We start from the raw sequence: 25,447 nt of genomic DNA, 5'->3' as shown, positions 1-25,447 counted from the left end.
TTGCCCAATGCAGATTCGCGATTCTTCACTGAATATGGCTTTCATCCAGTCATCCACAGTCCACGATTGCTTTTCCTTAGCTCATTGTAACCTTGTTTTTTTCTGTTTAGGTGTTAATGATGGCTTTCATTTAGCTTTTCTGTATGTAAATCCCATTTCTTTTAGGTGGTTTCTTACAGTTCGGTCACAGACTTTTGACTCCCATTCGTTCCTCGTTTGTTTTGTTGTGCATTTCCTGTTTTGGAGACATATTGCTTTAAGTTTCCGGTCTTGACGCTTTGATGTCTCTTAGGTCTACCAGTATGTTTGCCTTTAACAACCTTCCCATGTTGTTTGTATTTCATCCAAATTTAAACACAGCTGACTGTGAACAACCAACATCTTTTGCAACATTTTGTGATGATTTACCCTCTTTTAATAGTTTGATAATCCTCTCCTTTGTTTCAATTGACATCTCTCGTGTTGGAGCCATGATTCATGTCAGTCCACTTGGTGCAACAGCTCTCCAAGGCGTGATCACTCTTTTTTTTAGATGCAGAATAATGAGCAGATCTAATTTGATGCAGGTGTTAGTTTTGGGAATTAAAATTTACAGGGTGATTCCATAATTTTTTTCCCTCTTCCTGTTCTAAAAAAGTAATCATTACTGCTACAACATTTTTTGTTCTTGATTTCTTTTAGTGTTTATTAAAGCCAGAAAGTTGCCATTTGAAATGGCTTTAGTTTTGTGCCATGTCTGTGATCTGCTTTTTTTTTGATAGAATTAAACATCTGAATGAACATTCTCCAAGGCCGGTGATTCCAAAATTTTTGCAAAGGGTTGTATATTCACACATCCTTGCGTTTCCTATCTGGACTGTGGCTCTGTGAAGTCAGTTTAATACTCCAGAACTTTGTATTATGTGTTAAGAAAGTTTATTTCAGAAGGAATTTGCAGCAATTTGATCCCTTGTCTGTAAATCCTTTATCCAGAAGAGCTTCAATCCCGAACAAGAGTAGAAAAGCGGAGAAGCTGAGATGTTTTTGGTGACATTCACATGATCTGTGAGAACGACAGTTGCCATAAGGGGCAACGCCACATAATAATTATAGGAATATACAACGGCGGGCGATAATTGTAATATAATTCAGTCTGTCTCTGATCTGGTGCCGCTAGTCCTATGCACCACACCTTCTAAATTCTGGCAAGGGGCTAGGAAAGCCAATATTTATACATTACAACAAATTACTTTTGCAAATGTGAAAATAGATCTGAATTTATATAATTCAAGTATTAGGCCCCATTCAGACTTTCATTTTTCAATTACTGTTGCTATTTGCGTTTTTTCACGGATAGCACCCGTACCTACAATAGTCAGTGGGGTCATTCACCTGTCCTTGATTTTCCGCGGACCGAATGGTGATGGAGACAAGTCTGATCTTGATCCTGGTGTCAGATCAAAATCGGCAATACAAGACCATTTGTCCGTGAAAAAATCGGACCGCATCCGACTGCGGTATGATTTTCACGGTCTGTTACATAGGAAAAGTATAAAGAATTTTTTTTCCATATACGAGAAAAACTAATGACATTTGGACCAATCCCGGATGAAACTCCAGCCAAAAATTACTGATGAAACTCAGTTTTTCAAGGTATGTGACCAAAAATGTGATTGAGGCCTTTGAAAAATGTTATTATGGAGTGGGCATTTCCACTGATGAAATATTTCCCGATTTTCCAAACTCAACAAGTTATGTTTCTTTCTAAGTACGTCAAGTATAGTCACTAGAATGGAACAACTAACATGCTATGTGACAAATGATCAGTTAAATTCAGCTAATTCCTGCTTTACACATTTTTTTAGACAACCGTACACCTACTAGGCTTCACTTGATCAGTTGAGAAAACCCCTTTAATTTGTTTTGAGTGCATGCTAGAATTCAAAGTGTATTAGGGTTAAAGCTACATTGGAGCTAAATGCATACTACATGCTAAGAATCACTAAAATTGGATCTACTCTCTACCTAAAATAAGAACTGGATTCCAAGGGGACCCTAATTAACTACATTTCCCATGATACATATTGCCTTTAAGAAGGGGTGGGGGTCTCATCACAATACTTTTGCCTCTACCTAATGACATCCATTGATAGATCAGTGACATTGAACTGCTGTCCCTTGATACGTGTATCTTTTGTGATGTAGCTTCAGCTTGTCTCCTCTGCCTCCAGCCAGTAATTGGTTTCTCACTGTCAGTTCTTGCAAGCAGGAGGAAGGGGAGATGGGCTGTACCTGCATCTCATAGGATATGCTGGAGATTCTGCACACATCACTCACAGATAGTATAGACTGTGTGGGTCATTATATGATCTACATACTATACAACTTCCTTTTATGTATGGCAGAAATTATATCTTTAGCTGCATATACATAGGGGATATAGAGAGAAACAAAGAGGATGGAGCTTGGTGTTGAAGGAAAGGGGCTCAGAGTTGCCTGTAGGAATTTTTTTAGGTGATAGTGTCATCATGCAGTTCAAGGAAAGTCCGAGACGGACTTCTGTCTGCACGGAAGTTTGTGCTGGACTTGTGGTCAGAATGTGGATCATCTTTCAGGATATATCAGGGGCTTATCTACAGCATTACAGAATGCTGTAGATAAGCCCCTGATGCTGGTGGGCTTAGCTCATCTTCGATTTTGGGGTGACAGGTTCCCTTTAATGTGGACAGGGACCTATCTATAGGTGCGGCAGAGGTTGCAGTCACAGGCTGAGGGTTCCCATAAATTCCTTCACTAGATCTTCTTCCTACCATTCCCTGAGCACTGTGTGAAGCTTATGTAGATTTATGAAAATACCAGAAGATTTCCCTTTTCTCCTAATCTGATCGCTCGGTGTAGCTACTCCAATAACTCCCCACCCTCCTCCGTGGATTTTATATACGGTGGCTGGGCAGCACGGTGGCTCAGTGGTTAGCACTGCAGCGCTGGAGTCCTGGGTTCAATTCCCACCAAGGACAACATCTGCAAGGAGTTTGTATGCTCTCTCCGTGTTTGTGTGGGTTTCCTCCGGGTTCTCCGGTTTCCTCCCACATTCCAAAGACAAACTGATAGGGAATTTAGATGATGGGAGAGAGTGATGATAATGTGTGTAAACTGTAAAGCGCTGCGGAATATGTTAGCGCTATATAAAAATAAAGATTATTATTATTGTATAGGGTGCATTAATGCTTCTTTAATACTATTAGTGGGCTGCACAATGCATGTGCCATTATATTGTGTTCACCACTTTTCACAAAAAATTCCTTGCAAACTTCGTGTTGATGGCACATCAAAAGCAGCTCCCTCCCCCCCCCCCCCCCCTCGATATTGCAGACTTTTTACTTTTTCATTGGTGTTGACTTTCCCTTTTTTTCCCCCTTTTTAGCAGGTTTAATACATCACAGCTGTGACTACAGCCTCGTGAAATAACATCCGCCCAAAATGTAATGCCCACTGTTTTTTCTGATTTATAAAATACTAGAGATCACTCTTTTGGAGGGGGAAGAGCAGCCCCATACCTGTATATAAGAAATCTTTTTGAAGTTTTTTTTTTTTTGTTTTCCTCTTTACTACATTCTAGCTGAATACATTTCCTCACTATTTTTTCTGCGGTTGAATTTCCAGATGTGTCCGTCCCGCGTTAAATACCTGGGGCCGGTGTAGGCGACAGATACGACCGCCACTCGGCTCCTGTTCTAAGGCCGTAAACTGTTTATTGTTATGATTCTTTAAAAGATATTTTATGTATATTATACGGCTGCGGTATAACGTTTCATAGACGATTGTGTACATTAACGTCCCCGCAGTGTTTGACTTCTGTTGCTTGAAAAATGCGCCCAATATAAATATTATATCAACATTATTATGCCGAGGCGCTCCTGTTACATAGATACAGCGGAAGAATGCAGGCGCGGAGCTTTTGTACTAGTAGTGTTTCATTACTGCGATAATAACGACACTGATATATTATATACATGCACTGTATTAGAGCAGTACTTTATATGCTGGCGGAGAGTTTCTCTGGCCGTTTTACCTTTTTTCAGGTCATTTGCAGAACAGTTTTACAATCTGTATTGTAGATTATACAGTAATTGCTGTGTTATACGGAATTACACTGCACAAGCCAAGAACGGCTGCGATTGGAAATTAGTGGGATTGAAATACTTTTTTTTTTTTTTCTATGATTATTTTTTTTTTTATTTCATAGTTCTGTTCACATCAGTTCCCAGAGGGTTTTACAATCATTAGGGTCAATTTCACAGGAAGCCGGTTAACCTAAGCAACATGTTTGGCCGAGGCGTACGCAGAATGGATTCACTCAAATTGATGCCTCTTCCCTATGGGGTTTGTACATTCACGTCACATATTCGCCCACATTTACTAAGTACGGCGTGTCTTACGCAAGCGGAAAAAAAAGAGAGAGTGTTGCAGAAAATCTGAATAAGTGGTTCACACCTATTAATAGATTAGGAGCTGTCTTAAAGCACCACTCCAGTGGTTTTTTTTTTTTTAACTTCACTGGAGTGGTGCTTAAAATCCAAGTCTCCTGCCTCTTTCTGATACTCACCTTTTCATCTGTTTTCGACTACTCTCCAGTATTTCATGAAGCGCGCCCGAGGTCACTAATCAATGTAAGTCTATGAGAGCCTCGTTCTGGCCTCGTTCTGGCTCTCGTAGACTTGCATTGAGAGCTTGTGATGTAGCGTCTGACTTCCGGCTACTCAGAAGCCGTGCTTACAAGATGGAGCTGCAAGACCGGAGCGATGCCAAAAAAAGGTGAAGGCGCCGGAGGGTTAGTATATGACCGGGGGCATGGGTAATTATGTTTAACCTTCGTCCGGCTGACTAGGTACAATTGTAACTATTCCGTTTTTTAAAATTGCAATAACTTTTTTTCGAAAAGCCGTAGAGGGCTGAAATTTCGTGACATCTCTGCAGTTTTGGTCCAGAATATATTGGCTAAATATCACAGTGGAGGTACCGTATATATGAAGGTACAATTGTACCTCTGCAGCCTAACGTTGTAAAATTATGCAGCCTGACGAAGGTTAAAGCACCACTCCAACAGTAAAAAAGAACAAAACGCTGGAGCGGTGCTTTAAATACGGAAAGTAAAATCTTTGTGCCAAAATTTGTCTTTCAGTTTTAAAAATAGGCCAAAAATTGGGACACCCCGTTTACATCTTATAACCAGTTTTCAATTTCTTTAAAAAAAATTTTGATGAGTGAAATGAAAGAACTAAAAATTTTGTGCAATAAGGCACATATGATTATGAAGTTTAGGCCAGAACTTACGTGAAAGGAGTAGTCCGGGATTTTAACATCAGTCCTTAAAGGGAACCTGTCACCCCCAAAATCGAAAATGAGCTAAGCCCACCAGCATCAGGGGCTTATCTACAGCATTCTGGAATACTGTAGGTAAGCCCCCGATGTATCCTGAAAGATGAGAAAAAGAGGTTAGATTATACTCACCTGGGCGGGCGGTCCCGTCCGATGGGCGTCGTGGTCCGATCCGGGGCCTCCTATCTTCGTACGATCACATCCTCTTCTTGTCTTCACGCTGCGGCTCCGGCGCAGGCATACTTTGCCCTGTTGAGGGCAGAGCAAAGTACTGCAGTGTGCTGGCGCTGGGCCTCTTTGACCTTTCCTGGTGCCTGCGCACTGCAGTACTTTGCTCTGCCCTCAACAGGGCAGACAAAGTACGCCTGCGCCGAAGCCACAGCGTGAATAAAAGAAGAGGACGTCATTGTAAGAAGATGGGAGGCCCCGGACCGCGACGCCGACCAGACCGCACCGGGACCGCCCCTGGGTGAGTAGAATCTAACCTCTTTTCTCATCTTTCAGGATACATCGGGGGCTTATCTACAGCATTCCAGAATGCTGTAGATAAGCCCCTGATGCTGGTGGGCTTAGCTCACCTTCGATTTTGGGGGTAACAGGTTCCCTTTAAGATAGGTCACCAATGTCTGGGGGGAGCGACAGAAATGCTCAGTTATGAAATTTCTTTGCCGGAATAGTGGATGTGGACGGGTACTGCACAACCGCCCCCCGTTTATTTGGAATAAGGGGCTCATTAACCGCCCTACATAATTTTGTTAGGTGGGTTGAATGCATAAACTGGGGCTTCACTAATAAGTAATGATTTTACATATTTAGATAACTTAACTTGCATAGTCATGCGACACAATTATGGGATAGTTATAGGGTTGTGGATAGCAGCCGAGGGCCTATTGAAGGTCCCATTGCTACTGTTTATGTAATTTTAGGATATAGTACAATGCTATATATTTCCAGCAGTGTCAGAACTCGCAGTTCCCTTGGCTGTGATGCGGTGGAATGACACGTGGTGCCAAATCAGCGCTGGCATCACTGTTCCCATCTTCTGTCGAAATGAACATGAGGAGGAAGTCTGAGATTAACTGCAGTCTAAACTTCCGCTTCATGTTCAGTTCGTCCGAAGGCGGAAACAGTGACGCCAGCGCTGATTGGGCATCACGTATCATTCAACCGCATCACAGCCCCAGGACCGCAAGTCATAATAGGATCCATAAAAGAGTTTACGGGTCGTAGAAAATGGCAACACAAACCCACATTTTTTTTTTCTTATAAGGTTCAGGATTATTTTTAACCACTAAAATATATTTAAAAAAAAAAAAATACTTTGGTTTGAAATCACCGTAATCGTACTAACGATTCTCATAGAAACAAAACCCCCAAAATTGAAATTTTTTTGCAATTTTTTTTTCACCATATTCCCGGTCTTGTATGTTAATATGAAAGGTGTCATGCAAAGCTACAATTCGTTCCACAATAATATCCCCAAGTGTTCATATGGCTATGTCAGCAGAAAATGTGCAACGTTATGGGTCTTGAAAGAAGCAAAGAAAAAAACAAAACCAGATAAAGTAAATATGTGCCCAGTTGGCAAGGGGTGGAAGGCTTTAGCCACTTTAATAAATGACTTAGATCAGGGATGGAAAATTAAGTTCCCCAGGGGCCACATGAGAGACCCTGACTGTTGTCGAGGGCTGTACAAAGCGGCCGTACTTAATTGATTCTTTAGTATTATTTAACACTGCATGCTGTGAGGATTCTCTAGTGTCAGCGACGGGAACGGCGGTCATGTGAACGGATTTATGCATTGTGCATACTCCCTGCCACAATCAGACTAGGTATCCATGGTTTCACTAAATGAGGGTCTTCGTACGACGTCTGCTGGTGGACAACTCACATAAGTAGGCTGCCGCCTCTCTCCCTGAAACGTCCCCAGAAGAAGCTAGTGGCGAAACGTGCGATGAGGTATGGGGATACTACGCCTGACTTCTACTGTCATTCTGCATTCTCCTATCTGTAGGTATCTTGGCCCTTTCTTTGTACCTCCTTTGCTGAGTGTGTTCTTTTAATATCTGCTGGGGCATATATACTTCTCTTCATACTAAGGATATCTGTCTGTGATGTATGTTTGCACTTTAAACTTTCATTATAGTTAATATTAGCTGTGATTGCATGCATTCATCTCTTAGGATATTATATTATTATTCTCGCCCTAGAGAGGCCAATGACAGGTAGTATAAGTGTCACCATACACTGTATTATTGACATTCCATTCCCTCTTTTGTTCATTATACCTCATTGCCATTTTGTGCGTGTATTTACTCTACTACATAGGACATATGAGATACAGATTATTTGTTGCCTTTATCTATGTGTCATTAATTATAGGGGTGAGTCACATGACTTTTTCAATATAGTACCCTATTTTTTGATAATCACCACTATGTAAATAAGCAGCAATATCTTATATAATTGTCAGGATACAGTAGAATCCCCTTCCTGAGGCACTCTGTTATTTTTATTGTTGCTGTTTTTACTATTATTATTAGTTATTATTATAGTGCCATTTATTTCATGGCGCTTTACATGTGAGGAGGGGTATACATAATAAAAACAGTACAATTATATACAATACAGGTCACAACTGGTACAGGAGGAGAGAGGATCCTGCCCGCGAGGGCTCACAATCTACAAGGGATGGGTGAGGATACAGTAGGTGAGAGTAGAGCTGGTTGTGCAGCGGTTTGGTCGATCGGTGGTTACTGCAGGTTATAGGCTTGTCGGAAGAGGTAGGTCTTCAGGTTTCTTTTGAAGGTTTCGATGGTAGGTGAGAGTCTGATATGTTGGGGTAGATAGTTCCAGAGTAGGGGTGATGCGCGGGAGAATTATAAGACGAGGGGAATAGAGAAGGAGATCTTGTGAGAATCGGAGGTTGCGTGCAGGAAAGTACCGGCAGACGAGGTCACAGATGTATGGAGGAGACAGGTTGTGGATGGCTTTGTATGTCATGGTTAGGCTTTTGTACTGGAGTCTCTGGGTAATGGGGAGCCAGTGAAGGGATTGACAGAGGGGAGAGGCCGGGGAATAGCAGGGGGACAGGTGGATTAGTCAGGCAGTAGAGTTTAGAATAGATTGGAGGGGTGCGAGAGTGTTAGAGGGGAGGCCACAGAGCAGGAGATCATTATCCATTTGTAGAAGCCATCCTCTTTTCAACTTCAGCTTTTTTACAGATGGTGTTATGTTTGCATCAAGAATTTGTTGAAATTTCATTGAATCCATTCCTCCCTGTACCTGTGAAATGTTCCCTGTGCCATTGTCTGTAACACAACCCAAAAGCATGATAGATCCACCCCCATGCTTAATGGTTGGCGAGATGTTCTTTTTTTGATATTCTGTGCCGTTTTTTCTCCACACATTTGTTCCACACCTTTGATCATTGTGGCCAGAGTCCTATTTTAACCTCATCTGCCCACAGGACTTGTTTCTAAAATGCATCAAACTTGTTTAGATGCAAGCATGCTTGTTTTGCATGCTTCTAACGCTGAATTCTATGGTGAGGACGCAGGAGAGGCTTTCTTTTGATGACTCTTCCATGAACGCTATATTTGTGCAGGTGTCTCTGAACAGTAGAACAATGTACCATAACTCCAGAATCTGCTGAATCTGAAGGTCTTTTGCAGTCAAGCGGGGGTTCTGATTTTCCTCTTTAGCAATCCTATGAACAGCTCTCAATATATAGGATAGGGCAACTTGAAAATGATTTACTATCTTCTAGCCTTCTCCTGATTTGTGTGCCTCCACCATTTTTATTTTCAGAGTGCTATGCAGCTGCTTAGAAGAACCTATGGCTGCAGCTTTTTGGCCCAAATTTAGAGGACGCTGGGTTTTTATAAAGTTGGGAAATTTACATCCTCTGGCCTTTCCTAATGATGATAGTTGAATAAGCCATAACCCTAACAGGCTAATTAAGGTCTGAAACCTTGATCAAAGTTATCTGAGCACACAAATCTCCAAGGGTGCCCAAACATTTGCATTGGCCCATTTTAATTTTTGTGATTTTTAAAATGTAATAAATGACAATATATTTTTTTTTTCACAAAATACAAAGGAAATGTCATCTTTATTAGTGATGAGCGATTGTACTCGTTGCTCGGGTGGTTTCTGAGTATTTGTGACTGCTCGGAGATTGTTTTTGTTGACACAGCTGCATGATTCACAGCTACTAGCCAGCCTGAGTACATGTGGGGGTTGCCTGGTTGCTAGGGAATCCCCGCATGTAATCAAGCTGTTTAGTAGCCGCAAATCATGCAACTGTATCAACAAAAACTAAATCTCCGAGCAGTCACAAATACTCGGAGACCACCCGAGCAACGAGTACAATCGCTCATCACTAATCTTTATCCTTAGACCTTTTAGAGATAATTTATTTTGCTTAACTTCACAATAACAAAAACTTTTAACCAGGGGTGCCCAAACATTTACATGCCACCGTAATTTCTCAACAGCCTCTCACACAGTATTATGGCGCTCCCACACACGTGTGATGTCCCTACAGCCCATTAAACAGTATTATGGTTTCCCACACAAGCATGATGTCCCCACAACCTTCACAAAGTATTACGACCCTCACATTTCCAAAGTCAGATGCAGGGCAAGGAGCGGTCACGTGGTGCGAGTTGCCACTGTGTCTAGCTGTTCAAGTCATGCAAAAGGCTGCACGGGAACATCCAAAGGGATGTATGTGTGCCCGTGGGCTGAAATTTGCCCAAGTTTCACTTGGAGTCCTGCTGGAAAGGTAGCGTATCCAATTCAAGTCAATATAATAAGATCCAGACTTTTTGGAGAACATTTCATCCTAAATTCCTAAATGGTCCACTAAGATAGCTGGTATCAGATGGTCCAAAGTTGATCCATAACTCACAGTTCATATCAGTATAATAAATGGTGTGTGATGGACCACATTCTTGTCTATTGACCCAGGATGAATTGGATCCCTTGCCTAGTGGAGTGAAGAGCCTCCACAGGACCTTGTAATCCTTTCTTGGCATGGCTCACCTCTGAATAGTGAATATATTAGAGGCATATTCATTTGCACTCAGACGTAGTGATGAGCGAACGTGCTGGGATAAGGTGTTATCCGACCATGCTCGTCTGCTAACTGAATGTCTTCGGCGTGCTCGAATAATATGTTCGAGTCCCCGCAGCTGTATGCCTCGCGACTGTTCGAAAGCCGCACCACATGTAGGGATTGTCTGTTTGTTAGGCAATCCCAGCATGTGTTGTGGCTGTCGAACAACCGTGAGAAATGCAGGAGCGGGGACTCGATCATATTATTCGAGGACACTCAGCACCCGAGCATGGTCGGATATCGCCTTATCCTAGCACATTCGCTCATCAGTGCTTAGTACTTTACAGAAACATGATTCTATTTGAGGGAACACTTCAAACATTCCTTCATTTCTTAAAGCCTTTTCCTTTACCAGTAGAGACTCTTCCCAAGAACTTGGATGTGATCTCTGCTGATTACTAGGAAACATTGAGCACTGCCAGTAATAAATGACATAAAGATCTGCAGCCGGCAGATGTGTGTTACCGGCATTTCTGAGCAAATAGAATTACACTCTTGGAGCGTGTGCAGTCTTCTGTCTGGTCGCTGTATTTCATGGGTCACTCACCAAGTGCCATTGTTGATTAGTGCTTTGAACTGCCACATGCCAATCCAAGCGAAGAGGATATTTTATATGGCACGGGAGAAGAAATGTCCTTTATTTCACATCGCATGTGCTTTTCATGAACGTCTTCCTGCAGTCTCTTCTGGACAGCTTTCCTGTAGCCTCCAGCTATGGCTCTTGGTAAAGGAATCAAAGACCGGTTAGAAGGCATTCGTGCAACTTTTAAGGGTCTACAGTATTTAGTATCTTGTCACATTTCATCAAGACATGCTAAATGCTTACTTGACCTTTTTTATCTAAAAAAATAATCAGGTTTTATTTTAGGTAATTTTTAAATACATTTGTATATGAATTTACAAAAAAACAAGCCCTAATCTCCAGGTTGGAAAAGTAAGACTGAACATGTAAATCCTAAATTAACATTTAATTTGACATTTGGTTGCAACATTAAACCCTTTCTCCCCAAAAAACAAAAAGGTAAAAAATTATATAGCCATGGTGTAATATGTATCAGATTTACTCACCAAATCATCAGAATTTTCTACCCCTAAAGATTAGCAACTTTACTAATAATCAAACTTCTGTAATATGAAGAGAAACTGTGATTTTGATAGACACTGAGCTTGACTTCCAATTTCTGCCACATGTGCTGTGCTTTCAGCATCTTGGTGGAATACTGACCTCCCACTATATTATTCTGTATTACGGTGGTTTTCCAAGACTTTAAAGGCTATAAATACCTTTGAAATGGGAAAAAAATATATTTTCTATGGCAGTGATTACTTCTAATTATTAAAATTGTACGAAGTTTTAGTTTGCAATCTTCATCCTTTTAGTCATTTTCAGGTCTACTGATATGCAGTGTACAGCGTGATCCCATTTTCCCATTTTTTTCTGTTCTGGGAGTGTCTTTCCCAGTAATATAGGCTAGATGTGAGATCTAATTATGTTCCAGATGCTGATATCTTCTCTTGATTTCATATACCGGCACATTCCTAGTACTTCACTTACTTTGTCTGAATGTGCTTTCCTTATTTTTCTACAGCCTGATTTATCTGCCCTACTAGAGACTGTAAATGCTTTCTTCCCTCACTATGTTTTGCTTCCCTCCTGCTATCTCTAGCAATGTCAGAAGGGAGAAGGAAAGCAGAGAGAGCCTTCAGAACCAGAAGCTATGACAAACTTGTTAAATTTTTTACACCGCTTTAGATTTAGCTGAGCACTAAAAAATTGAGTTTGAAAGTGTAGATAGCCTTTAATATTGATGACCCGTTGGGAGTCCAAGTCGTGGAACCACCACCTTTCTGTGTGCCAGACTGGCACCGCTCCCTACATTTTCTACCAGCTGTGAACGGTATTGCAACTGTCAGAGTGGACTCTTATCAATTTGATATTTATGACCTTATCCCAAAGACATCTATGTTAAAGGGTAATTTTCATTTCAGCCAGTCATGCCTGATCTGAGAATATCGTCCACGGGTATTCAGAAGTACGACAAAAGCTGAAATGGCTGTGCGATACTGTCACCTTAATACACATAGAGGTAAAGGGGAGCCATGGAGAAATGGTAGCAAAACAAGTTACCTTGTTTATGAATCTTAGGTCTTTAAAGGGGATTTCCACTACTCGAACAACCCCTTCTCAATCCCTATGTTGCCCCTTGTAAATAATAACACCTATAGTCTCTTCCGGTGCCAGCGGTGTCGGCACTGGCTCTCCAAGTAGTGGACACCACTTGTTATTAAAAAATCTTTTGTCTAATGTTTACAGTTCCTACACAGATTTATGCATTTCCACGGTAACAGACTACAATCAAGTGTGTATTCAGGTCCAGCAGTCATACATCCATCTGCTTCTGGTTAAGCCACTGAAAGAAAGCTAGTAAGACTAGACTTTATTCAAGTGTTGTAGTCATGCTGCTTTTTTGCCATGATTTTCCAAAATGGTCTTTTGTCTTTTGTTTCCCAACTTCACCGATTTTGCTGCCATTTTGAAGAATCATGGCAAATACTGTCACGACCGCAGCGTGCAAAAAAAAAACACATTAGAGAAAAGATATAACAATCAGACAGCACAAAATTTGTTTGTAATCTGTGTGGTAGATTGGCTCACTCGGCTGCACACGGAGGTAGACACGGGTACACTGTTTCTTTAAATCTTCTGGTTTATTAGAGATGTGGCATAAACCAACACAAAGAGAAAACAAACATGGCCCTCTGGGCAAAACAGGAGGAAAAAATGGTATACAGTCTCTGCACTGCGGGGATCCACCCGCTCAGAATATAGCAGTCAGGTTCAGTATAGTAACATAATAACATAAACAAAAACTACTTCTCTGCTCCAGACTCACTGAACACTGAATGCCTCAGGAGGCTGACTATTTAACCCCAGGCCACACCCTGGGGTGGAGATGAGGTGGACAACCTCCCACCCACTCAATGGTTGTCCACAAAAACCCAGCCCTTAAAATGGCCGATTTACCCCTCAACACAGTGTGCTGGAGGAAACTTCTGGGGTTCAATTCACTGAAGCTAATAGCCTCAGTGAAACTTATCTCTCATCCAGCACTTTGCCAGTGACTTTGTCACATCTGTTACTGTAGAAATTTATAATTCTGCATAGAAGCAGTAGACACACCACAATGGGAGATTTAGCAAACTCTATTTATTATTACACTACACTATTCATACTATTATCACTATAAACCCAAAGCCCATACTGTAATATGCAGTTATTTATTAACCTTTATCGGAGTCCCCAAATACAATGCAGGAGTGGAGGGCCCAACTGTCAGACACAGCCAGACTATCCATAAGGTAGGTACGGCTTGTTACCGCCTCTGCCTTCTCAATTGCTACTTAGGCGGTTCTTTCTTCACTGGACTCAGCTGTCATGTGATTGCTTGCTTTAGAGATGGAGCAGGAACTGCCAGGTCCTAGGAGACACAGTCAGCTTTGTTACACTATGTGTCCAGGAAGCTACGTTTCCACTGTAACTGAGGCTAGTATGCCAACCTCAGTTAAATCGGGGGGAAAAAAGAATTTATATGTTGAAATACCCTCTAAAAGCCTTTTATAACCTGATGGAGGTACAGTATGTGAAGTAAATGAAAAATAAACAAAAGTAGGTACAAAATAATAATAAAAAAAATGCCACTATCAATTCAAACCCCTGTCACTAGCCTTGACCCCTGTCTGTAAAAACAAAACATCCATTATATAAAATAATTGTTACATAAAGGGGAACAATTTTTTTAATGTGTTTCAGTTGATTTTTATGGTCATAATTTTTATTTATTTATTTTTATGAGAAAAACATATTTTCTTTATTATCTCACCGATATCAGTAAAAAAAAAAAAAGAGCGAAAGAGGGTATGACAATGACTGGAAAATAAAGCCCAATGTACCACGAAAAAAAGATGCAAAACTGATTTCAATATCTGAAAGAGGAAAATGTTTACAGCTCTTAAAACCCAAAAATGTGTCTAGTCATTAATGGGGAGTTAGTGGCCCGATCCAGAACTGGTTAAGATACATTTAGAGCAATAAAAGAAAAAAAAAACTTATTTGTAAAGGTAGGTACTGTATACCATTTATAATTCTCAACTGACTTATGGTCGACGCTCTAAGGTGTGACAACCCCAAGACTTAAAGGGGTTGTCCAGACTTGGAGTTCAAGCCTGCAGTCACTTTATGTGAATCCTCACAGTGTGCACAGGATTCTGGATTCTCCGGTGCCATTACCGGGAGTGGGCGCATTAATAACCGCAAGTATGCAATTTGTATACATGAGGTCACATGCCAACTAGACGTGCGTGGCCTCACTCATTACAAGGGAATCGAGCAAAGTCGGACACGTCTAGTTGGAATGTGGCTAAAGTAATCCCAGTGCCAGAGTATCGTGACAGCGTGCACAGTGTGTGCTGAGAGAATCCACAAGTCTGCAGTCACATAGATAGACCCAAACCTGAACAACCTTTTGCAGATCGAGCCTCCATATGTGACAAACTTGGGTTTCGTTTAAGAAAACTGAAAATTAAGGGAGCTGTCAAAAATTGCATTTTTTTACCCCTATTATCTCCATCGATTTACGGTACGGTTCATGTATTTTTATGCTAAAATCTTTACCAGGTATTTATACTCTGAACGAAAACCTGTGCCAAAGTACAGTCTGGGATTTTGAAGATTAGGAATTAATTTTTTTTTTTTTTTAAGGTATAGACATATTTTTAAAGAAAGGGCAGGTTGCCAGGTATTTGCCTTTTCAATCGTGCCAGTCTTCAGCACGTAGTGGCTGAAATGCTTAAACCGACTATTGAGTAGACAGATAGGGAATAAAAAAAAGTGCCGTCTTCACGCTTCGCTTGGTCCTAAACATTGACATTGCTGATGTTCGCGTCTTTTGTTGAGTGATGTGTGAACTGTTGTCAGGAAGAGGTGGAGAGGCAGGCACAGTTATGAGCTTGTGTTCAGGTGTTGTAAGGATAGACCGATGATGGAGACGGCTCGATCAAAGGAAGTTTTGTTTGCCAGATGTCTAGTGAAGGAAATGCATGAATGTATAAATGTGTGAGTATTCGCCAGCACAGCAGTGCCTCCTGCTATACGATGGCATGTGCAAGATTGACTAGCATATGGAAGGAGGTTTGGGGTGAATAAATCTATCCTAAGAACTTAAGGGCGCAGTAAGACGGGCGTGTAAATCGGACCGAGATCGGACTGCAATGCACGGACTGGCCGGCGGCTCTCCCTACCCAAGCGTGACAGCTGCATAGAAATATATGAAGTTGTCAGGTGAGCCGCCGGCCAGTCCGTGCATTACTCTGTCCCATTTTTACGTCCGCCTTACTGCTCCTTTGGAAATGAAAAGAAAAAAAAAATTAAGCGACGCTTAATGTGATGCTTTTTTTTTTTTGAAGAAAGCTCTTCACTTCCATTCTTTTATCATTTTTACTGTAGTTTCCCATTGAGATCAAAATGGTTTTGCACCAAGGACAAATTAAAAACCAAAGAAACTATGTGTAATTAACAGTTGCTAATTTCTGACCATAACCTGCATCTTTCATGCAGAAAAAAAGCATCCATACAATACTTTTACAGTACTCATGAACTTACAGTACTTTTAAAAAGAACATGAAAAAATAGGAAGCAATACTTTTTTTTCTCTTTCTTACATTATTTCTATATATAACATGTTCAAAAGTAAATTATATTGGCATCAATTATAAAATTTCTTTTATGTGCAGATTTTCTCCATAGGGTTTTTAGTTTACTCGCAGTGGGGAAAATAAGTACCGTATTTGATACACTGCCGATTTTGCAAGCTTTTCCCACCTATTAGAATGTAGAGGTCTGTAATTTTTATTGTAGGTACACTTCAACTGTGAGAGACAGAATCTAAAAATGGAAACCAAAAAATCACATTGTGTCACGCTGTGACGGTCTTCAGTAAGGAAGGGGGCCTGTCCCTGGAACTGGTATAAAGGCACAGATGATTGGCCTCGGGGAGACCAAAACATCCAACACCGCGGAGACACCATCACGTGTTTCTCAACGCAGTGATTCCAGAACACTGCCCCCATCCCTTATGGGAAATATGCAGATGCATGTAAAGAAGCTGCGGAGACACCATCACGTGTTTCTCGACGCAAGCAGTGAATAGCCAGGCCTTTCCCCTGGAAGGAACAACCATGGGAAGGGCAGCATCCTATGAAGGAAAGCCACCTATGCCAAGCATGGTATCCATCCACAGACAGCTGTTTCGGGGTTTTTGCCCCTCATCAGTGTGGAGTAGGAATCTGGCTATTAGGAGCAGTGCCTAGTAAAAAGGCTATAAAGGCACAGATGATTGGCCTCGGGGAGACCAAAACATCCAACACCGCGGAGACACCATCACGTGTTTCTCAACGCAGTGATTCCAGAACACTGCCCCCATCCCTTATGGGAAATATGCAGATGCATGTAAAGAAGCTGCGGAGACACCATCACGTGTTTCTCGACGCAAGCAGTGAATAGCCAGGCCTTTCCCCTGGAAGGAACAACCACGGGAAGGGCAGCATCCTATGAAGGAAAGCCACCTATGCCAAGCATGGTATCCATCCACAGACAGCTGTTTCGGGGTTTTTGCCCCTCATCAGTGTGGAGTAGGAATCTGGCTATTAGGAGCAGTGCCTAGTAAACGGTCCCTGTCCCGGGGGTACTCTTGAAGGCAGAGAGGCCCGAGTTTCCGACCTTACTATGCTACTGTTAACCCTGATCTGTCCCCTCCCCCATCCCATGAGGCATAGGACAGAAATGTAATGTAAACAAGACATAAAGACAAAACAAGGATAACAGAACACCTCTATCATACAAAATCACTAACTAATGATAGGGAGAAGGATATGGACAGGGAGGAATAAACTAAATGGGAACAAGGACCAGGAGATCAATACACACGCACTACAGCAAACCACAGATCACTACTAAGACAACTGTACTCCAACGACTTGGCTTTAGCACAGCCACCAGGAAGACAAATCTTTCACCAGCAGGGACAAGAAGGTCTGACCAGTTTATATAGGTAGTGGAAATGACCAGATCAAAAGCAGCTGAAATGGAGCTGCATGTTTCTGACCAGCATAGAAAGCGTCTTTAACCTCTTCAGCACCCGAAGAAAGTACAGTTAGGGCCAGAAATATTTGGACAGTGACACAAGTTTTGTTATTTTAGCTGTTTACAAAAACATGTTCAGAAATACAATTATATATATAATATGGGCTGAAAGTGCACACTCCCAGCTGCAATATGATAGTTTCCACATCCAAATCGGAGAAAGGGTTTAGGAATCATAGCTCTGTAATGCATAGCGTCCTCTTTTTCAAGGGACCAAAAGTAATTGGACAATGGACTCTAAGGGCTGCAATTAACTCTGAAGGCGTCTCCCTCGTTAACCTGTAAGCAATGAAGTAGTTAAAAGGTCAGGGGTGGATTCCAGGTGTGTGGTTTTGCATTTGGAAGCTGTTGCTGTGAGCAGACAACATGCGGTCAAAGGAACTCTCAATTGAGGTGAAGCAGAACATCCTGAGGCTGAAAAAAAAGAAAAAATCCATCAGAGAGATAGCAGACATGCTTGGAGTAGCAAAATCAACAGTTGGGTACATTCTGAGAAAAAAGGAATTGACTGGTGAGCTTGGGAACTCAAAAAGGCCTGGGCGTCCACGGATGACAACAGTGGTGGATGATCGCCGCATACTTAATTTGGTGAAGAAGAACCCGTTCACAACATCAACTGAAGTCCAGAACACTCTCAGTGAAGTAGGTGTATCTGTCTCTAAGTCAACAGTAAAGAGAAGACTCCATGACCGTAAATACAAAGGGTTCACATCTAGATGCAAACCATTCATCAATACCAAAAATAGACAGGCCAGAGTTAAATTTGCAGAAAAACACCTCAAGAAGCCAGCTCAGTTCTGGAAAAGTATTCTATGGACAGATGAGACAAAGATCAACCTGTACCAGAATGATGGGAAGAAAAAAGTTTGGAGAAGAAAGGGAACGGCATATGATCCAAGGCACACCACATCCTCTGTAAAACATGGTGGAGGCAACGTGATGGCATGGGCATGCATGGCTTTCAATGGCACTGGGTCACTTGTGTTTATTGATGACATAAGAGCAGACAAGAGTAGCCGGATGAATTCTGAAGTGTACCGGGATATACTTTCAGCCCAGATTCAGCCAAATGCTGCAAAGTTGATTGGACGGCGCTTCATAGTACAGATGGACAATGACCCCAAGCATACAGCCAAAGCTACCCAGGAGTTCATGAGTGCCAAAAAGTGGAACATTCTGCAATGGCCAAGTCAATCTCCAGATCTAAACCCAATTGAGCATGCATTTCACTTGCTCAAATCCAGACTTAAGACGGAAAGACCCACAAACAAGCAAGACCTGAAGGCTGCGGCTGTAAAGGCCTGGCAAAGCATTAAGAAGGAGGAAACCCAGCGTTTGGTGATGTCCATGGGTTCCAGACTTAAGGCAGTGATTGCCTCCAAAGGATTTGCAACAAAATATTGAAAATAAAAATATTTAGTTTGGGTTATGTTTATTTGTCCAATTACTTTTGACCTCCTAAAATGTGGAGTGTTTGTAAACAAATGTGTACAATTCCTACATTTTCTATCAGATATTTTTGTTCAACCCTTCAAATTAAACGTTACAATCTGCACTTGAATTCTGTTGTAGAGGTTTCATTTCAAATCCAATGTGGTGGCATGCAGAGCCCAACTCGCGAAAATTGTGTCACTGTCCAAATATTTCTGGCCCTAACTGTATATCCATTTAATATGGGACACAAATCACCCCATCTCTAAAGAAGACCTGCAATTTGTTACCGACGTGTCCATCTAACTCCAGGTCTTCCAGGGAGATGTGGCACATTGTATGACTTTAACATAATTAATTTGCACTTTATTGCATGAAATAAATATTTGATACAATAGAAAAACAGAACTTAAAGGGACACTGTCACCTGAATTTGGAGGGAACAATCTTCAGCCATGGAGGCGGGGTTTTGGGGTTTTTGATTCACCCTTTACTTACCCGCTGGCTGCATGCTGGCTGCAATATTGGATTGAAGTTCATTCTCTGTCCTCCGTAGTACATGCCTGCACAAGGCAATCTTGCACAGCGCAGGCGTGTACTATGGAGGACAGAGAATGAACTTCAATCCAATATTGCAGCCAGCATGCAGCCAGCGGGTAAGGAAAGGGTGAATCAAAAACCCCAAAACCCCGCCTCCATGGCTGAAGATTGTTCCCTCCAAATTCAGGTGACAGTGTCCCTTTAATATTTCTTACAGAAATCTTTGTTTGGAATTTCAGAGGTCAGACATTTCCTGTAGTTCTTGACCAAGCTTCCACACACTACAGCAGGGATTTTGGCCCACACTCTCTATTGCCGGTTTCAGGGCTGTTGCTGGGCAACATTGAGTTTCAGCTCCCTCCAAAGATTTTCTATTGGGTTCGGGTCTGGAGACTGGCTAGGCCATTCCAGGACATTGAAATACTTCTTACGGAGCCACTCCTTAGTTGTTCTGACTGTGTGTATCAGGTCATTGTCATGCTGGTAGACCCAGCCACGTCCATCTTCAATGCTCTTACTGAGGGAAGGAGGTTGTTGGCTAAAATCTCGCAATACATGACCCCATCCATCTTCCTTTCAATATGGTGCAGTTATCCTGTACACTTTGCAGAAATCTACCCCCATACAATGATGTTTCCCCCACCATGCTTTATGGTTGGATTGGTGTTCTTGGGGTTGTATTCATCCTTCTTCTTCCTCCAAACGCAGCAAATGGAGTTGATACCAAAAAGTTCTATTTTCGTCTCATTTGACTACATGGCCTTCTCCCATGCCTCCTCTGGATCATCCAGATAGTCATTGCCAAACTTCAAATGGGCCTGGACATGTGCTGGTATGAGCAGGGGGACCTGGCCTTACACTGACAGGCTGGGTAATACTCTGCACTATATTTAACCAAGAAATGGTGGGGAGTTTTTCAATTTCTTGCCATAAAGCGCTTATAAAGTTAGGTATTAGGTTGTATGTACCCCAAAATGGTGCAACTGAGAAATACAACTCATTCCACACAAAAAAAACTCTCAGTCTAAAAAAAAAAAAAACCCGTTACGGGTCCTAGAATGTGGCAATAAAAAAAAAACGAAAAACAAAATGTGTGGACATAAAGGTCAAATGAAGTCTGGTCGTTATGAAGTTATCTGTGGAAAAAAACAAGTTTTCTAAAATTATTTGACATTTTTATAAATATTGTATAATATGTAAAAAAAAAAAAAAAAAAGAAAAAGAAAACCATGCCATTAATTTTTTAGTTTGTCCTGTTTCCGAAAAAACAGGCAAAAAGGTCACATATATCCAAAAATGATGCAAAAATCAAGCCCCATATAGTCCCATTCACAGAAATATAAACGTATTCTGACTCTTGGAATGCAGTGACACAAAAGCTTATTATTTTTTTATGATTTTTTCGTACACTTGTAGGGAAACATAAAAAAGACTATATAAATTTATTATGAATGTGACTGCAGAATAAAGTACAAATCTTACTTCTACCGCTTGGTAAATGCTTTTTGCACAATACACCCGAAAACAAAAGACAAATTTCTGTTTTTTCCTCCACCAGCAAGACTTAATGGAAGCTAAATATGACCCTTCCAATAGTGCCGTCAAAAATACAAATAGTGCTGCACAAAAATAAGCCGCCATATGGCTACGTTGACTGAAAAAAAAAAAAGTTCAGGCTTTCAAAAATGCGGAGATAAAAGAAAAATAAAACAAACCAAAACCCCTACCAAACTCAATAGGGGGTCTACAGGTCATGAAAGCAATAATTGCAGTTGTTATGTCTGAGATTACAGTCCATTAGTTAATGGTGTAAGTTCATGGTCAGTATGGAAATAACACGAGCATTCGCTCTCTAAAGTTAACTCTTTGTCTCTCGCAGCATGACGTCTCGCAGGTGCTGCTGAAAGGCACGCTGGATAGTGTGGTGGAGGAGTGTGTCAGCTTTGTGGGGGTGGATATCAACATCTGCTCCGAAATATTATTAAGGTAAGGCCATCCTTATACATCGCTCCGTCCCTGATGCTGCCACCTGCTCTGGAGACTCTCGTATTGAGCTGGCACAATGGTGCACCTTGTGTGCCGCAGGCTGTTGGTGTAGCGGTGTTTGTCTTTCTGCAGTGTACATAGTGCTACACCTAGCGAGCCTTTGTTAGGTCTTCTCTACCAATCTCCGAGGTCCATTTACTGCACACAAAGCATTAGATCTTCACTGTTCTATTTATCTATCCATCCATTTATCTCTCTCTGTCTCAGTCTTTATATATCTCACATCTATCTACAAAATATATAGTGAACATACCCATTAGATAAAAAGAAAAAGAAAAATAAGTAGCATTCCAAATTTAATATACAAGAGATGGACAACTCTGTATTAGCCCATGTGGCTTGAGAAAGGATCTGTTATGGAGCAGAAACGTTGCCACATGGGCTAATAAACAGTCCTCCAACTTCTACATATTTAAATTGGAGTGCTGCTTATTTTTCTTCTTTTTCATCGATCTGTCTATCTGTGGGCAGGTGCAAACAACTGTTTTCTCTCCATCAGAGAAAATCAGTCCGATTATTCTAATCAGATTCGGATCCAATTTTCTCAAAAATGGAGAGCAAAAAGAAAAAAAAAAGTTTCTCCACCTTCTCTGTCAGTCCATGAAAATCAGACCATGGTCTGATCTCTTCCGAGTGCGGTCTGATTTTTTTTATGGCCCCTTAGACTTGAATGGGGGAGTGCAATACGGTTCTGGGAGGCAAATCTTGCATGACCATGATTTTTTTGTCTTTTAGGCATATTGCCGGGTTGAATTCTGTTAGGGCCAAAAATGTCATTGAATGGAGAGAGAAGAATGGACCTTTTATTACCAGAGAACAGCTGAAGTGTGTGAAAGGGCTGGGGCCAAAGAGCTTCCAACAATGTGCCGGCTTCATTAGAGTTAATCAGGAGTACGTCAGGAACCTGCTCAGGTAGGTGGACACAGCCCCGTGCATGATCCTTTTTACATACTTCAGGAAATTGTGTGTAACTGTAGGGGCTCTCCGAGTTCTCCGGATGCGGCAGTTCTGGCCTTTGTGGTATCTAGAGATGGCAGCCATCACTCCATTCACTCTGAGACTGCCGGAGATGGCGACCACCACTCCATTCACTCTGGGACTGCTGGAGATGGCGGCCACCACTCCATTCACTCTGGGACTGCCGGAGATGGCGACCACCACTCCATTCAATCTGGGACTGCCGGAGATGGCGGCCACGACTCCATTCACTCTGGGACTGCCCGAGATGGCGACCACCACTCCATTCACTCTGGGACTGCCGGAGATGGCAGCCACCACCACTAAATTCACTCTGGGACTGCCGGAGATGGCGGCCACCACCACTCAATTCACTCTGGGACAGCCGGAGATGGAGGCCATCACTCCATTCACTCTGGGACTGCCGGAGATGGTGGCCACGACGCCATTCACTCTGAGACTGCCCGAGATGGCGGCTACCACTCCATTCACTCTGGGACTGCCTGAGATGGCGGCTACCACTCCATTCACTCTGGGACTGCCGGAGATGGCGGCCACCACTCAATTCACTCTGGGACTGCCGGAGATGGCGGCCACCACTCCATTCACTCTGGGACTGCCCGAGATGGCGACCACCACTCCATTCAATCTGGGACTGCCGGAGATGGCGGCCACGACTCCATTCACTCTGGGACTGCCCGAGATGGCGACCACCACTCCATTCACTCTGGGACTGCCGGAGATGGCAGCCACCACCCCTAAATTCACTCTGGGACTGCCGGAGATGGCGGCCACCACCACTCAATTCACTCTGGGACAGCCGGAGATGGAGGCCATCACTCCATTCACTCTGGGACTGCCGGAGATGGTGGCCACGACGCCATTCACTCTGAGACTGCCCGAGATGGTGACCACCACTCCATTCACTCTGGGACTGCCTGAGATGGCGGCTACCACTCCATTCACTCTAGGACTGCCGGAGATGGCGGCCACCACTCAATTCACTCTGGGACTGCTGGAGATGGCGGCCTCCACTCAATTCACTCTAGGACTGCTGGAGATGGCGGCCACCACTCAATTCACTCTGGGACTGCTGGAGATGGCGACCACCACTCAATTCACTCTGGGACTGCTGGAGATGGTGACCACCACTCAATTCACTCTGGGACTGCCGGAGATGGCGACCACCACTCAATTCACTCTGGGACTGCCGGAGATGGCGACCACCACTCCATTCACTCTGGGACTGCTGGAGATGGCGGCCATCACTCCATTCACTCTGGGACTGCCGGAGATGGCGACCACCACTCCATTCACTCTGGGACTGCTGGTGATGACGGCCACCACTCCATTCACTCTGGGACTGCTGGAGATGGCGGCCATCACTCCATTCACTCTGGGACTGCCAGAGATGGCGGCCATCACTCCATTCACTCTGGGACCGCCGGAGATGGCAGCCAGCACTCTATTCTAACCATATATCTAAGAGCTATTCTCAGATCACTGGGGGTCCCAGTAGTCCGCTCTACACAGATCTGCCAGCTTCCACGTATACTTTATATAGATATTAAGGTATAGTGTAGGAATTAACCTTCTAAGTTCCTTTGCAGCTTTCCATACACAATGCTACTTTCTGTTTTCCAGTTTCCTACACGGTGGGTGGGCTGGACCCACTCTAAGGCCACATTCACACGTTCAGTATTTGGTCAGTATTTTACATCAGTATTTGTAAGCCAAAACCAGGAGAGGAACAATCGGAGGAAAAGTATAATAGAAACATATGCACCTCTTCTGCATTTTTCACACATTCCTAATTTTGGCTTACAAATACTGATGTACAATACTGACCAAATAGTGAACGTGACTTAATAGTGGAATCAGCTTTTCTAATAGATTTCTTCTTGAAAGTAAGGAAGTGATGGCATATGTTAAGGATGTGCCATCACTTGATAAGATAGAATAATTGGTGATTAATAGTCTTGTATAATTGATCTGTGGGGTCTGGCATCTGGGATCGCCCTATTCCCCCTGCTATAAGAACAGAGTTGGCCAAGGAGCTATGTGACTCCTTCATTCTAATAAATTAGGTTTTCTAATGTCTAACACACTGAACTAAATGTAAATACGGTCATATTATTATACTAATTAAAGATGCACCATATAATGAAACTTAGTTTTTTTTATTATTGTGTTATATTTTATTTCTATTATGGTTATTGGAGAAGTCTTCTTACCAGAACTGCTGGTCCAGCTTCCACACCCGGGCGTGGGAAACCTCAGTCATATAAAAACCTATTGACTTCTATGGGAGAGCATAGTGGGCATACTTTGAGACCTGTGTAGAGAAGCGGAGAAAGTGAGCTGTGTCCACCTCTTGTCACCGGTGGATTCAGCTTTGCATTGTAATCCTGCCTCTAATCCGACGCATGCTGACCCTGCCTGCAGTGCTGAAACGTGACAAACATATTTACATGGAAAACCGAAATTAAATACAAATTGTATTTCTTATTAGATATGTTCAAAGTGTAACTATCAATAAAAAAAGTTTTGACGTCATTGAAACTTGTCAAAAGTTTTATTTGTGAGGTCCATTGCTGAGAACCCACCACTGTTCACTAACACAATGGAACAGAAATGCCCAACCAAAGTGCTCTTGCCACTAAAGTGGCTGTCCATTTTGCTCAAATGCATATATTTGGGGCTAAGAAAAATCATTTTTGTAATTGGGTTTCAATAAAAAATTTGCACGGTTTGGCCTTTACTGGTTCTTTTATTTCCCTATGATCACAAATCAG

The 25,447-nt window shown here is 42.3% G+C and overlaps 1 protein-coding gene across 3 annotated transcripts in view; it reads left to right on the top strand.

Moving 5' to 3' along the window:
* The window catches only part of SRBD1 (S1 RNA binding domain 1), a 268,478-nt gene that overhangs the window by 223,613 nt on the left and 19,418 nt on the right, over window positions 1-25,447 (top strand). For all 3 annotated transcript variants that reach the window (XM_069768624.1, XM_069768625.1, XM_069768626.1), the window contains 2 exons: window positions 21,529-21,635; window positions 22,431-22,607. In XM_069768624.1, the coding sequence (XP_069624725.1) occupies window positions 21,529-21,635; window positions 22,431-22,607 (284 nt within the window). The remainder of the gene's footprint in view (window positions 1-21,528; window positions 21,636-22,430; window positions 22,608-25,447) is intronic.

Source organism: Ranitomeya imitator, chromosome 5, assembly GCF_032444005.1.
Source record: "Ranitomeya imitator isolate aRanImi1 chromosome 5, aRanImi1.pri, whole genome shotgun sequence".
Classification (NCBI taxonomy): Eukaryota; Metazoa; Chordata; class Amphibia; order Anura; family Dendrobatidae; genus Ranitomeya; species Ranitomeya imitator.
Note: the sequence above shows the minus strand (reverse complement) of the source record. Positions and strands in the feature narration are given on the sequence as shown.